This window comes from Hypoxylon trugodes (genome assembly GCF_022578975.1).
Source record: "Hypoxylon trugodes strain CBS 135444 unplaced genomic scaffold F4822scaffold_3, whole genome shotgun sequence".
NCBI classification, from domain to species: domain Eukaryota; kingdom Fungi; phylum Ascomycota; class Sordariomycetes; order Xylariales; family Hypoxylaceae; genus Hypoxylon; species Hypoxylon trugodes.
The window spans coordinates 3,272,396-3,286,509 of NW_026250018.1; the positions used below are offsets into that span (position 1 = coordinate 3,272,396).

At 46.3% G+C, this 14,114-nt stretch overlaps 4 protein-coding genes across 4 annotated transcripts; 1 reads left to right on the forward strand and 3 right to left on the reverse strand.

Annotated features, from left to right (window-relative positions):
• Positions 1–6: 6 nt before the first annotated feature.
• F4822DRAFT_185847 (uncharacterized protein) lies at positions 7–2,056 on the reverse strand. The gene is made up of 2 exons (XM_051453477.1): positions 1,549–2,056; positions 7–1,486 (listed from the first exon to the last, which is right to left on the reverse strand). The coding sequence occupies exons 1-2, from the start codon at positions 1,970–1,972 to the stop codon at positions 195–197; spliced, it is 1,716 nt and encodes a 571-aa protein (XP_051317208.1). The 5' UTR covers positions 1,973–2,056; the 3' UTR covers positions 7–194.
• Positions 2,057–2,348: 292 nt separating this feature from the next.
• On the forward strand, positions 2,349–3,991 carry F4822DRAFT_396710 (NPCC-domain-containing protein). The gene is made up of 2 exons (XM_051457553.1): positions 2,349–3,058; positions 3,118–3,991. The coding sequence occupies exons 1-2, from the start codon at positions 2,805–2,807 to the stop codon at positions 3,689–3,691; spliced, it is 828 nt and encodes a 275-aa protein (XP_051317209.1). The 5' UTR covers positions 2,349–2,804; the 3' UTR covers positions 3,692–3,991.
• Positions 3,992–5,773: 1,782 nt separating this feature from the next.
• On the reverse strand, positions 5,774–8,471 carry F4822DRAFT_396712 (amino acid permease-domain-containing protein). Its single transcript, XM_051457554.1, has 2 exons — positions 7,039–8,471; positions 5,774–6,966 (listed from the first exon to the last, which is right to left on the reverse strand). The coding sequence occupies exons 1-2, from the start codon at positions 8,059–8,061 to the stop codon at positions 6,136–6,138; spliced, it is 1,854 nt and encodes a 617-aa protein (XP_051317210.1). The 5' UTR covers positions 8,062–8,471; the 3' UTR covers positions 5,774–6,135.
• Positions 8,472–10,539: 2,068 nt separating this feature from the next.
• F4822DRAFT_427289 (S-adenosyl-L-methionine-dependent methyltransferase) lies at positions 10,540–12,108 on the reverse strand (the record flags this gene model as incomplete). Its single annotated transcript, XM_051460711.1, has 6 exons — positions 10,540–10,590; positions 10,678–10,940; positions 11,002–11,459; positions 11,517–11,640; positions 11,690–11,819; positions 11,875–12,108. 6 exons carry the CDS (start codon positions 12,106–12,108, stop codon positions 10,540–10,542), a joined length of 1,260 nt encoding a protein of 419 aa, XP_051317211.1.
• Positions 12,109–14,114: the final 2,006 nt, after the last annotated feature.

Below are 14,114 nucleotides of genomic sequence, written 5' to 3' on the forward strand. Positions count from 1 at the left end.
CCAAAAAATAATGAACATAAAAACATGTCTACAAGTAACCTAAATAACGTAACATCCGCTCGATTTTCATGAAGAAATCCTCAGCTGAACGCATAGCAAATAATTTCATCTCATTCTTTCATCATCGTCATCCGCGCATCCCCTTTCTATCGCACCCCCCACGTAATCCTACTAAGCACCTAGAGAGACTCGGCTTACACATAAGCAATCGTATTATCCACCCTAACTGTTCCAGTTACGCCCAACGCCGACTCGCCGCCCGCGACTGCAGGGCCACGAACAACGATCTCGCCGGTGTAGTTATCATCTGTGACCTTGTACTTCCCGCTATCTCTGAAGAGTACCTCGACAGAGCTGACCGGGGGTCCAAAGTGCGCGCTGCTACCGTCGCCAGAGACACGGTAATCGTGGAATTGGGTCTGTGCGACAGCACCAGCTACACGGGGGGCAGCGAGAGCATATATAACACGGGCACGTGTGAAAACGCGTAGGTCCGAAAGAGTCTTTTCGGAGAGGCGGGGCGCGATACCACCGGCTTGGTCGGAGACGTAGAGAAGACGAAGCTTGCCGGGAGTGGGTGCGTTTCCGATAGTGGGGCGTAGAGAATCATTGTACGAGGCGAGGAAGGAGGCAATAGGCATAGCGCCATCTTGCACAAGGCTGCGGGTCTGAACCCAGTGGGAAAGACGCGTGAGAAGCGAAGCGCCGACCTTGGCCTTGGTTTCGTCGTGAGTTTTCTTCAGAGTTTGAGGGGTGGCGACAATAATAGTAGGAGCGACGCCGGCGGTAGCCACATCAAGGTCAGGCTTAGTGCCGGCAACAGAGTTGAATGCGACGGAGGCATTAGAGTAGAGTGCTGCAAGGGTTAGGACTAGAGGGAAGGAAGCTGACAGGGATGCCGAAGACAGGAAAAGATCAGCTGGTGAGAAGCGTTCCTTCTGCGGAATTCCAGTGAGCTGAGCCGAGATGGCGGAAACAAGGTTGCCTTGGGTGAATCGAACCATTTCCTCGAGCTCGCCTGGCTTGGAGTGCCAGAAAATGATAACATCCTGGATCTCGGATTTAGGATCGACCTCGGGTAACTCGGTACCAGCCGTGACGGGGTTATCGTTCAAAATATCCTGCCAGGTAGAGACATTAACACTACCACCCATGCCCTTGGGAACTTCATTCCAGTCGAGATGTTTGTTGCCCTCATCCACTACCCAGATGAGCTGGCGAAGACCTGGGTAACTCTTAACGGCATTGTCGAAGGGAAAAGCACCGGGCGCAGTAACAACAGTATCGGCGCCAGACCGCTGAAGCATAGAAATGACAGCATCTTCTGGTTGGTCAAATGGTATCAAGATAGCAGTGAGATTGTAGAAGCTAGAAGCGAACAATGTAGCAATAAATTCAACGGAATTCGGTAGATAAATGGCGACCTTCTTTCCTCCCTGAGATGCGATGTGTTTTCCAACAAGATTGATTTGTCGCGTGATATCATCTAGACGATATTCGTTAGCCCTAGGATATTCTTAAAATAAGGGAGATAAATCAGGTTCATACTGAGATCGTGTTCAACGACTTTTTGACTTCCTAGCACCGTCAAGATACGTCCCTTAGCCTTAGGACCGTCCTCTTCGGGTGACCCGGTAACAGCTCTACGCCAAACGTCTCTTAGATCTCCATTTCGGCCCGATGCCCATTTCGACGCGCCCGGGTCCTTAACATTTAGACCAGCGTTGAGCGGCATTCCATGAGGGGCTGAGTTTCCGCGATAAATGGGAGATTCTCCTTCATTCCGAACTGGTGAACCTGAAGCCTGGCGAGCAAGTAGTAGAGGGTGAGTTTCGGGTTCCACACGGCTCATAAAAGAGTACGTGAGAATAGCTATGAATGCTGTGACGATAGCTGTGGTGTATCCATTCCATTGGCTCAAGAGGGTACTAAGTCCCTCATCGAACTGGGTTAAGAGGCTCCCAGCACTCATGTTGGTTAGATCGGATGACAGTCTCTTTATGAATTCTGATATTGCGAATACCAAATCGGGAATCAACAAATGGTACGTCTCATCGATATGATGGATCGAGTTTAATCGCGATGATCCGAATCGTCCATCAAAATTATGGGAAGACTGGAACTATATAAGGAATGGAAGTTCACAGAACATCAAAATCCTTTGAATTAAAATAGGTAAGCCCTTGGCTGACGAGGCACCGGATATGAGGATGAAGTTGGTGGGGCTGGGTTTAAAAGTGTCAGCCCTGTGACGCAGCTACAGCTATGGTTTTATGAAGTGGATATTTTTATTACTAATACGGGTACTAAGATACTTCGGTCCGTGCCTGTGCATCCTAGCTTCCCTTATTATGTAACTCCAACATTGAAGCTATGTATTGGTCTGTGCGCAAACTTGACTCTATTAGGTGGCTGGTATGGATGACTAAGAAGTGTAACCCTTGTAAGTCGCATTTGTTTTCGCAACAGCACCTTGACAACCGTTCCCAAAGAAAACAATACTAGAATCAGTCAGCAGAAAGACGACTTCGATAGATCGAGGCCTGCGCTCGCAGCGCCACCATACTAACAAGCCTTAGGTACTAAATAATATAACAGGTAAAACAGCAAGTGAATGCAATAAAAGTGACATTGGGGGAGGTTTCGCGTTCCTTTCGTCTCTTCTCGTTCCCTTGCCTTAATATCCATCCAAACTTCAAAGGGGTGCTCAAAGAAACAGCCTTTACACTCCATTCCCGAGTCGACATCCAATCAATCTCTCTTTACCCTCGACTACGAGGTACATAATACAACCTCCAGCCAATATGTCTTCGACCAAATCGCAGACGGCCGTCACGACTCCCAAGAAGTCAACACCCGCGACGCCGCCAGTCACAGACAGCCCTGGCACGTGGCACCATCCGCGCCTCCACGAAATCACCCGCCGACAAGAAGCCACCAACTTCACGGAGAAGAACATCAAACGCATTGCTGTCAATGTTCTTGTCCTTATAGCATGCGTTGCTGTGCATACTTTACTCGCGCGATGGCTACCACCTAGGAAAACGTTCCCTTACTCGTACGTTTCTAGTCGTGACTTTAGCCGTAAATAAATCTTAAGCTAATGTAGTTATATAGTGTTTGGTGGTACACTAGATGGATATACCGAGCAATCCTCACCATACCCCTTTTCAATATCGGTACCAATTTACTACCCCTAGTCAGACCAAAGGATGACCTCTCCGACATCCCCTTGACGCCTGGTCAACGACGGTTACTCGGTCTACCTTCTTGCAACGCGCCGCCGACACCTGGCTCCGTATATAGCACACCTCCGCGCTACGCTCGAACCCCTTCGATCTCTGGTTCAGCAGGTAGCAAGCGTAGCTTCTCAAGCTCGCCACGAAGTCCTGCCTCGAACTACGGTAGTCCCAACGGTAATGGGGGAAGCGGAGGTTTCAGCGGATTGGCATCGCCAGGAAGCCCGCTGCTTCAGAAGGCTATGAACGGAGCGCGTCGCTCTTCGTTAGGATCTTTAGGTTCGCCTAGTCCCATGGGTCAGAGCACAGGCTCGTTTTTCGGAGTTCCAGATAGCCCGACACCGAACCCATCTGCAGGAAAGAGAAGCACCGTCGGTCTCAACAGCAAGTGGCTTTATGAAAGAGGACGAGATCGTAGGAGTTCGTCGGGTAATGCTTGGCTGTACACCTAAGATAAGGGTAAGCAGTGTATGATATGAGTTACTGGGTCTTGGTGCATTTTATGAGCTCTTACTTGCATGAAATAGGCATAGACATCAATACGAACGAAATTAATGCAGCATCAGGTGTTTTACGGCATGTTGGTTAATGGTAAAGAGCATGTTTAAGCATAGCGTCTAGTTCTAGCTACCACGATATAGGATTCGAGGGCTATTTACGTGAAAATTATTTAGTTACGCTTTATTCTAATAAATAGTTGAAGATCCCGACTACTGAATTATTCGGTCGCAGAAGAGATCCATCATATTGCCTACATTTCCACAACCTTTAGGTTGATCTTCCCGTGGTACTCGACAACTCATGCATTGCGAAGCCTTGGTCCACACGGTTTAAGGTTCCCATCAACGCTTCTCTTCCTGTCCGCCTCTTATCTCCGCCCTCCGCCATTAGAGGGGAGTTCCGAGGTAGGAATAGGCAGATCACGAGCAGGCGAACAAATCGCCATGAATGAAAGTCGCTCCTCCTAACAGGTCCGCGGCTCATAATACCTTGGGTGGTTCTACCCGGAACTCACCCTGACACGCTCGAACTTATGGCTAGGGAAGAGTGGCGAAGAAACTTGTGTTGTTGTAACTTCGTCCTACTGAAATGGCAGAGTGACTGAGCTCAACCATTGGTTATTTCTTCGAAGGGTATTTCTCTGCGTCGTCCGGTTTTCATCCGACTTCATTTGAGGCCATCGAAAACGCATCCCTCCCAGACCCGCAGCAGGACGCTTCCATGTCCAGGTTCTTCGCACCGCTAGATTCTGGTCGTTCTTAGCCCAATAATCGCTCTCAGCCAGATTCGAGTCGATTGAGACGACGCCATATCGCGTAGGTAGCATCGCCAACTCGGCAAATACCTGCTGTATGTATTCTTGACCCTCGATAGTAATTTCGCAAAAGCATGGTCTGAGTTCCCGTTGGTAGTCGAGGGCAAACCCCACAGGGAGATTCCTGCCTGGGCGTGGAACGCCTCAACGCGTTGTGCCAGCTCGAGTTCTCGGGAGTTAAGGGCTGGCGACTAGGAGGGAGTAGGTGATGGCCAAATTGGATAAACGAGTCCCTACCTCGTTGAAGTGCGTATCGCCCGTGGTATATTTTTGCTTCCCAGGCAGGATTACGTCCCCGGCTTCCATTGCTCTATGCCTCGTTGGAGCCGCCCTCAGCTCATCCGGCGTTGTCGCGCAGCGATATCACACTAGGTAGGCGATTTCTCCCGCTTCTCTGCGATTATGGCTAAAGTATATGCCTGATACTTTCGCCTCCGAAGAGCTGTTAACTCTCGAACGGCGTCCCAGGGGGCATAGCATCATTCTAGCCCAGTAGATCAGCCGCTATTACATAGGGCGGCTGTCGGAGCTTCAGGCGCTTATAGGTGTCTAGTTACCGGCACGGGGACCATTCTCGGGTTCTCGATTCCACCCGTGAACTCGGAAGCTGATTGTGCTAAAAGAAAGGAAATAAGATGCCACTTAGCAGAAATCTCGTAGAAATATGGTATTCAGCGATTATATAACAACTAAGTAGACAACCACACAAAAGGCGAAGATGTATGGGCTAGCTAGTACGATATTGGCCCATACAAAGGGTCTCTTTGGCCTCATTCCCTGATACCTGTCAGGCAGACTGGGGCTATGGAGATATTTTTAATATAATCATCCTCGCTCGTGGATGCATCCCTTGTTCTTCCTTCCGGTAATAATATTTCGTGCGACCCGTTTTATCGAGGTGGTTCTCCCCACTATACCCTTAACTTAGGGGTCGGCCGTTGCATGCTTTGATAAATTCGCATTGTGAACACCGGGACCAGCGGCGGAACGGTGTAAAGGCAAGAGGAGCAGCCAGATCTCACACCTACCACTAACAGTAGGTTGTTTTGTCGCCAGCCGGAGCTCCATACCTCATCGACCGCTGGTTACCCCTTCGACGCCTATTAAGTAGAATGTAGGTCTAGGAAATAAAGAAGGAAAAGAAAAGAAAGTGTATTCTATGTGGTTATGATCATGAAGTTACCTATATAAGATATCCATCCAATACGTATGATTTATACTGCGCTTCATGCGTTCCGTTGATAATGGCATTATCAACCTGGAAACATTTGGAGGAAATGAAAATGCAATAACCTAGAATAGTTGGGACGCCCCTATTTATATCACATTTCAAAACAGGCGCAGTCATGATGTTTTGCTATTTACTCATTTATTTTGTATTACACCGTAAGGTATGCATAATGCCTTCTATTCTATTCAATCATGCCACCGACTATTGAATCAACATGTCAAGGTGACTGACTCCCTATACTCCGTTGACCTGATGCTCATCCAGAATGCTTGCTATGACTCAATTGGTGAATTGTATTGAAAAACAACGCCATCCCAAATGGGGACCTAATGCTTGGTCATAATATTCATTCATTTCCGCCATCTTTTCCAGAATTTCCATATCGGCGGTGTATTGCTGGAGCCAGCCTCACGTTTAGTGACTTGATCTCGGCCTTGTATTCTCCAGAAGAATACTGGAATTCCGGATATGACGAAGGTAACGACGATGAGAGTTTTTAATGGTTGGGCGAATACTGCGCGGCTTAGTAAGAACAAGCTTACGCAGCAGAAGATAATCGGTGTTGAGATCCAGGTCTTATATGACCTTTCGAGATGTGGTTCCTTGACTCGTAGGATGATAAGTCCTAATACGGTGAGGAAGTAAAATGAGTACCCCGCCACACCGTAAAACGTAACTAGCTCCCCGAATTCACCAACGAGTAGATAAATAGTTGTCAGAGTGCCGTTTAATATTAATGCGTATATCGGAGTAAAGAAAAGTCCCGTCTCTTCGTCGCCAATTGCGTTGTGTAACCACCTAGAAAACCGGGTCCGCGTCCTTAAGTTGGCCATTCCAGGCTCCCGGGAACTGACACCAACACGGCTAATGATGGATGGAATATAACCTTCCTTAGCAGCAGCATAGACGAGCCGACTGCTTGTGAAGGTAGATGAGTTAAGGGCACCAAAACATGAGGCGCTAACGATAAGCGCAAAGATCAGCGCCCCGATAGGACCAAATACTTTACTGCCGAACATAACCGCGACTGTATTGGTAGAGTTGAGGACATCTTGGGGTAAAACCAGGAAGTATGAGAAGTTGGCGAGTAAATAGCAGATGATGACCAGGGGCATTGCTGTATGAATTACACGCGGAAGGTCTCTCGATGGGTTTCGGAATTCGCCAACGACATAGTTGGTCTACAATTGGTTGTAGTTAGCATTTGGAAACTATTAGGAATACTGTAGCATGCTGCTAGTACGAAAACTCACGTTATCCCAACCGTCATAAGCCCAGAGTCCAGCGTATAACGCGACAGCCCAATGACTCCCATCTGTACTTGTGCCATCAAACCAAGAGTGCTTCTTCCACTCCATATTAGCGGTACCGGAATAGGAGAATCCGGTGAAGGCGACCACGATTCCGCAAATAGTAACACCAATTAAAGCAATAAACTTTAAGAACATCAGTGCGTCGTTCACGCGAGTTCCGAGCCTTGTCGATACGCAGTTCACAAAGGTCACGATAAACAACCCGACTAGACCCACTGCTTTGTTTATCCATGGATTCACCGTCTCAGCTTCAGCTCCGATGAAAGCGCGCACAAGGTATTCGCCCATGATAATCGCGATAATAGCGGCACTACCAGGCTTAAGAACAAGCACCGCTACCCATGTGAAGAGAAAGCCAGCAAGTTCACCCATAATCTTGGATAAATAAGCTTGCGCGCCTCCATTAAGAGGGATAGCACCACCTAGTTCCGCATAACTTGCCGCGCCTGTCCAAGCGAGGACACCTGATATCGCCCATACAATTAGGGATGCGCCAGGCGAACCAACATTTACGTTGACTTGACTGGGGGATGAGAAGATACCCGAACCAATTATTAGTCCAACGATCAGACCCAATCCATTCAAGTACGTCAAAGTCTTGTGTTTTTCCAATGAGGCGCCTCCTAATCCGCCGTGTCGTTGCGCAGCAGATGTAGGGGCACCTAGAGGTGCGTATCCGGGGGCGGTGGACGAGGAGAGTGGGAAGAGGTTCGCGGCATAATCGAAATTGGAATTAACGGAATACGTTCTGCCATGACCAGGCACATAATCGGGACGACCCGCGGGATTGTTATGGTCTAATGGATCATCTTGCTCGAGGGATAGTTTTCGCGATGAGGAGATCGATGGTCTTGAATCTGTTTCTGAATATGTATCGGGACCGTGACTGGAAGATGCTAAGGAGGCAAGTTCGAGGGAATCTCGTGCGCCGGGGTGGAGGGCGGACGAGTATTGGGCTGGCATCGCAGCTAGCCAAGGCTGGGTCGGACGGGGTTTAGGATGATATCCTCAGCTAGTCTCTATGTTCTTTTATGATAGGGGAGAAAACCATGTCGGCTATCTCGAAGGATGGCGAAATACGGAACGAAGATCGTGGCGTCACGGAAGCTAAGATTGTGATGTCAGACCCCAAAACAGCCAAGATTATACCGCCCCCTATGTTAATGGATATGGACTATCGAAATGGTAATGTCCAATACTCAAGCAATATGCATTAAATGGGGATAAGACGGAGCCGTGATGATTAGATTCGCGGTAGAGTTCGAAAAGAGGAAAAAAGTAATTAAGATTGCGAATTGACCGAATTAACCCAGATACGGAAGATGGAACAACGAGAAGGCGATGCTTGTTTCTGATCATCCACTCTTCAAAGTTCCGACTCCCCACAAGCTTGTCCTGCGACTTCCCCTTACTAACGCCTATTAGAGTTAAGTTAGTGGCCCGTGCGCTACCAAATACGGTAATTTTATTCGAATGCCGTTGTTTTCCGTTACACTCGGCGCCAAAAAGGAGTTTACCTAACCCACTTGATTTCTCTGTCACTATGCTGACGTAATACACACACCCTTTTACAGTCTTTCAGATGTTAAACTACCGGATCTATTCACAGCAATTCTACTCCATGTGAGAATAAAGTTTGAATACATATTTTAACCTTTTCGTCTTCAATATCATTTTATATGTGTATTACGTAAGGATTAAAGATGACATAATAAATGACATAATCTTGTGTATCCTCAAGATAATTGATTACTTAATCTCCTCCCCCCTTTTTTTCCAGCCACAGTTACACAGGGCAAAGAGTATACTCTAAGTCTAGATGTAGCATATTCGAGGCCTACCACGGGAATAAGACTGTAAATTAAACCCATATTATATGTTGTTGCTAGTAAGTAAGCACTTAGCTATCTAGGTATAGGAGGTAACATCGTGGGCATGGCTATGAGTAAGCACCATCACTTTATCACTAGAAAGATCTTAGGGTATCATCTCTTCCATATAAATGATATATCTATCTATAAAAATAGATTGTTGGGTGATACCATATCTTCGCGGCTCTTCTTCTGGTGGCGATGTTCAACTTAAAATTGACAACATTCTATACACAAAATCTCGAGTCATTTTCACCACCAACCAGTACGAGTACATAAAGAAAGCTTCAACGTTATTCGTATTTGGATAATTTCTTTCAGGGATGGGCTAGGTGTATATTTCCTTTTACCACTATAAAGCCTTGTTAATTCTAATTTCCTTCAGATTACATCAGAAGTCACTTTAAGAAGCCATACAGTAATCTTCGCTTCCCCAATAACCGCCCCGATTACAGCAATAGCGCACATAACAACCTAAATTCGTAATGATAGATTTATTGATCGAGGTAATCTTGTGTCTTGCTGTTTTTAATGAAGGAGTATATCGCACAACAATTCTTCAGATGCCCGTGTTGACTTAGCACAGAATACTGACAACTCCGCGATACGCAGGTTATCGACTCCATTGAATCGTACATTGAATCATAAAATAAGTCGGTTTAACTTTCAGTTTTACTAGTATATTATACGCGAAAAGCGCTTATGTTTACTTGAGGGTTATACAAATATGTATGCTTTGAGATTTTGGAGTGTAACAACACCATACGTCACTTATTGTTTTTATATATTTTCATGGACTGAATATATCATGCCATTATGTTATGCTACTCGTGCCACTTGGAACTCCACGACTATTATTGTGTTTTTCTATTTGTCTCTACTATACTTTGGAGCGAGAACTTGTTTCTTCTTCAAGTAATGGCTTTTAGCTAGCGTGCGGGTTTCTTGGATGGCTACATTTCTTGACAAGCAGAATTAAGGGGAAGCTATGGCTAGAACTTTACCTTTAGGGATCTAGTTTGGCCTTAATTGCGCCGGTCTTCATCTCTTCGTAATCTGTGAGTGGCACTCACTTGCCCCTGAGATGATACGCACATGTGGAAAAGAGCACGCATTTATAGCAATTTAGGATACTATACTCCGCACGGACATGACAATTTAGAACGTAACGGATTTTCAATACTACACAGTATAGGGAACTTAACTATGGGGGCGATACGAGGTTGTTAGAACCGGGGATCAAAATAACCCTGTATTACTATACGTGGCACGGAATAGCTTACTAAGGTATACTACATAAAATGTTATACTCTTGCACAAGTCTAAAACACAATTTTAACCGTGATAAACAGCCAGAATTATTCTTGAGACAGCCTCATGTTGAATTGACCGCTATTTAGCAATACACGGAGTGTCTAATCTAGAGATCCTTCTCTTTCTATGCCTTTATCCCTTAATAATATGACAATGATCTATATAGTCCTATGTATTGCATTTTCATCTTTATAATCCCTAGGTTGAACTATAAATACTACATTGGCCGTTTATTTGTGACTTCAGGCTTAGTTATTCAAGCAAGTTCACATTCAATAAGACTTTCGACGCCGTTCTGGACGGTCCACTATAGTATATCATGTTAGTACCACATTGCATAGGGTCACACAAAAGACTGATAACTAGGTGGGGATAAATGAGATTAGAAACTTACGATCTTGACGATCTTCAAGCCAGCAGGCTCGAGCAAATCACGCCAATCTTGCTCTGTTCGCTCTCGCGAAGCAAGGAGGGTCATCATTAGGATATCTAAAGCCGTAGCCTCCCATTGGGCGTGGCGTGGGGGGATAACGTTCTCGTTGATGAGAATCTTGCTATACCCTGGCTTCATGGCCTCTGTGAGACGGGCTAGAATCTTCCTGCATTCAACATCCGGCCAGTCGTGCAGGACGGAGTGCATGAAGTAAGCCCTGGCACCTAGATAACATGCAATGTCAGTCACATATTGCCGTACATATTTTCTGTGGAGCCCACTCACCCTTGACGGGTTGCTCGGTCAAGAAATTGTGCTCCATGCGCTCGATTCGGCTGTCTAGGGTCTTGATCTGTCCAAGCACAGCTGGTAGATCTTGCAGAACCAGACGGCCGGGGATGTGAGGATACTTCTCTAGCAACTCCTGAATGTCGTGTCCGATGGAGCCACCAACATCGACTATAAAGGGGGCCTTGTCGTCCTTATCGGCTCCATCGATCAGCTTCTCTTGTACTGGGTAGAACCCAGTGTCCATCCAACTTGCTCGCCCTTGGTGGTATCCGCCCATGTGTAGATTGAATAGATCGCCATAGGGTTGGTTCGCTTGGAGATGCTCGAACATGTTAAGCTTCGTCTTATACGCATATTGAAGGGGGCCATCGGAGAGATCGTTGGGTGTCTTGTAGCCGACTTTCTTTTGGTATTCGTGGAATAAGTTATTTGCGCTGAGCAGACCGCCGGATCTAGTATAACTGTTAGCATATTGTATACTATTGGTTGTATGATATAGTGATTCTTACAGGACTGGGTAGCCAGCGCTGATGATGGGGATGACCAGGGATTTGGTAAAGTTTGTTGGCTTATACTGGTCAATATCGGTTTCCTCGACGTAGCCCATCGCACCAATATGGCGGAGCAATCGAGCTGCATGAATTAGCTTGGACTATAGGCATCTAACTGTGCCGGCACGTACCGACGAGGGTGGGATCGGCTCCGACGGTCTTAGCAAGGTCTGCCGTCTTCTTGCTGCTCCCGTTATCCGCGGCCATGGCCTCGAATAATCCTAGCTCGACCCCAGTTGTGAGGGCAGTCATGGCTGCAGGCTATACAACTATGAATTCACCATATTACGTTACTGATTGGATGGGATGTGCATACCTGTGCCCAGCAGTGCTTAATCATGGTCTCCCGGGGTGTCTCTAGAGCCCTCACCAACTTCCGGGCGGTCTCGGCAAGCTCGTTTCTGGTAACATTGTCTGTCGGAGAAATGGAGCCGACTAGCTCATTGATCTTCTTGACATGAGTATTGACACTGTCAAAATCACATGGCTTCAAGGCTATGCTTGGATCGGGAGGAGCCTGTGTAGTTCCGTTACCCTGTACATTAGACATTGTGTTGGTTTAGCTTTAAGGAGTAAAAAATTTCAAGATATGTAAGGCGTAGTGATGACAAGGTTAGGAGGCAGTTGTTGAAACAAAAAATTTGTTAACAAACAGCAAGGGACGAAGAGACTTGATATTGATGAGCAAAGACACTTAGAACTAGCTATTATCGAGCTTCAGGGCGAGCCGCATAATTCACCTGAGAGCCAACCTTTCCTAAGATGGACAAGCATACCGAAACGAAGCTTAGAATTGAGATTATCAGTGCCCATCCTGCCATCAGACATTCTCACTACCAGTATGGTACGACCCCCGCAAAACTGTCGATTCTCAGGGCCATGAGGAATATAATTGGGCCGTCTAGCTACTAATTGAGCTACTTAGTTACGGTGTAGCCGTGCTATGATCAGTAGTATGTGGCCGGGAGGTAGCATTGCAGAATCGGCATATGTTTCCTTGTTCACAATGAGTGTCTAACATAAGAAGACTGGTAGGTGCACGGATGATATATATGCCTTCATTATTTGGGTCTGTGTAACCCGTCTTAATAGGAAGTGGTTCTCCTCTGGTGTAAACCTCAACCCTTGTAAACCGTTGGTGCACGTTGTAATAAATCCTTGATGATTATTGGTTACAGTAAATGTTACACATAGTGGTAATAGATGAGATATCACCCCCCTGAACCCCCAGCTCGCCAAGACCAAGACTAGTAGAAGTCTTGCCTTGTCATGATGTGGGTCTGGAAGTAGTACGTCTTTCCTGTCAGAACCTGTTGCATTGCGTGTGGAATCACTAAAAACATGCTAACTCAACGTAGGAATCATATAGTAGCGAGGGAGATCGTAGTTTTGTTCCTGAGTCTGATTTGTCGCCACTGATTAGAGGACCCAGATCGCTGGGTCTCGCAAATGTGGGTTGTGCCGTAGTTTTACTTGGTTATAGAGCATAAAATGATGGTTCTATCCGCGCTAGCTACCATGGAGTCGGTGTAATTCAAATTGGGAAGGTTGTTACCTCAAGAACCCACAACTGATGGCCTGCTAAGAAACAAGGAAGAATACAGTGAAAGAGTCGTAGCTCAACGCTGTCTTCCACTGTCCGAATCCACAGTTCGAAAACACCGGATTACTTAGGTAGTAGCAGTATATAGATTTTTATAGCGTACCTCACCTATCCTTACACCTTTTTTTAACCGATGTAAGGATGAGGCGTTTGAGACATTCTCCATACCACTAGTAGAAGCACATCACGTTCAAGCTTCACCTGTCATAAGAACTATAAACTACACTAAATTCTTCGCTAATACGGGCTGCGCCGAGTTGACGGACATTTACCAGGACAAGCTTCATAAAAGTGAAAATGTTCCGACTTGAAAGATCGTCTAGTCAGGAGAATGTCGCTTAGCGAACGCTTAGAACTACACTACGCAGCGGGAACGCTAGACACATTTTAGTTAGTATTTATTGTGGAAAGTAGCAAAACTCCATCGGATTCGGTTTACTATAGACTACAAAGCTCACGAGACTGTTAGCCTTGTTTGATAAAAGTAGTTAGACTGCTAAGAATATTCCCTACCCATTGCCACCTTAAGGGGAATCATGAATCCGTTGTACAAACCTCTGAGGTCGCAGTGGGATTCACCTCGTTTTACGGGACATCTGCCGTTGCATCCGTATGTAATTCGGTGCCGCAAATGGACGCTCATGCCGAACATCCCCTAATATTAGATAATCAAACTAGTAAGTAGCCGAGCAACTGATTAACACTTGTGTTTTCCTCCCGCGTCTTAGTAGCATGAAGTCTTAGCGTTCCCTTTGAGTAGGTACTCCCGAAGAGTCCAAGGAATACTCAAGCCTCGTGCTGCCCCCCTGACATCAAACAGAACGAATTTTTGAGGCACCAACAGACGGGAGCTACTGGAATAGCCCCGGTAGTTGATGAATCGTGAGAAAATTTCAATCTCTGCGAGTAAAAGTATGCAGAAAGTAGTTTGTAGCATCATATGAATATTTGCT

Coding starts and splice junctions, on each gene's coding strand:
- F4822DRAFT_396710 (XM_051457553.1), top strand. CDS start 2,805: ATGTCTTCGACCAAATCGCAGACGGCCGTCACGACTCCCAAGAAGTCA. Junction 3,059..3,117: donor AGGAAAACGTTCCCTTACTC/GTACGTTTCTAG, acceptor GTAGTTATATAG/TGTTTGGTGGTACACTAGAT.
- F4822DRAFT_396712 (XM_051457554.1), bottom strand. CDS start 8,061: ATGCCAGCCCAATACTCGTCCGCCCTCCACCCCGGCGCACGAGATTCC. Junction 6,967..7,038: donor CTTATGACGGTTGGGATAAC/GTGAGTTTTCGT, acceptor AACCAATTGTAG/ACCAACTATGTCGTTGGCGA.
- F4822DRAFT_185847 (XM_051453477.1), bottom strand. CDS start 1,972: ATGAGTGCTGGGAGCCTCTTAACCCAGTTCGATGAGGGACTTAGTACC. Junction 1,487..1,548: donor AGTCGTTGAACACGATCTCA/GTATGAACCTGA, acceptor AATATCGTCTAG/ATGATATCACGCGACAAATC.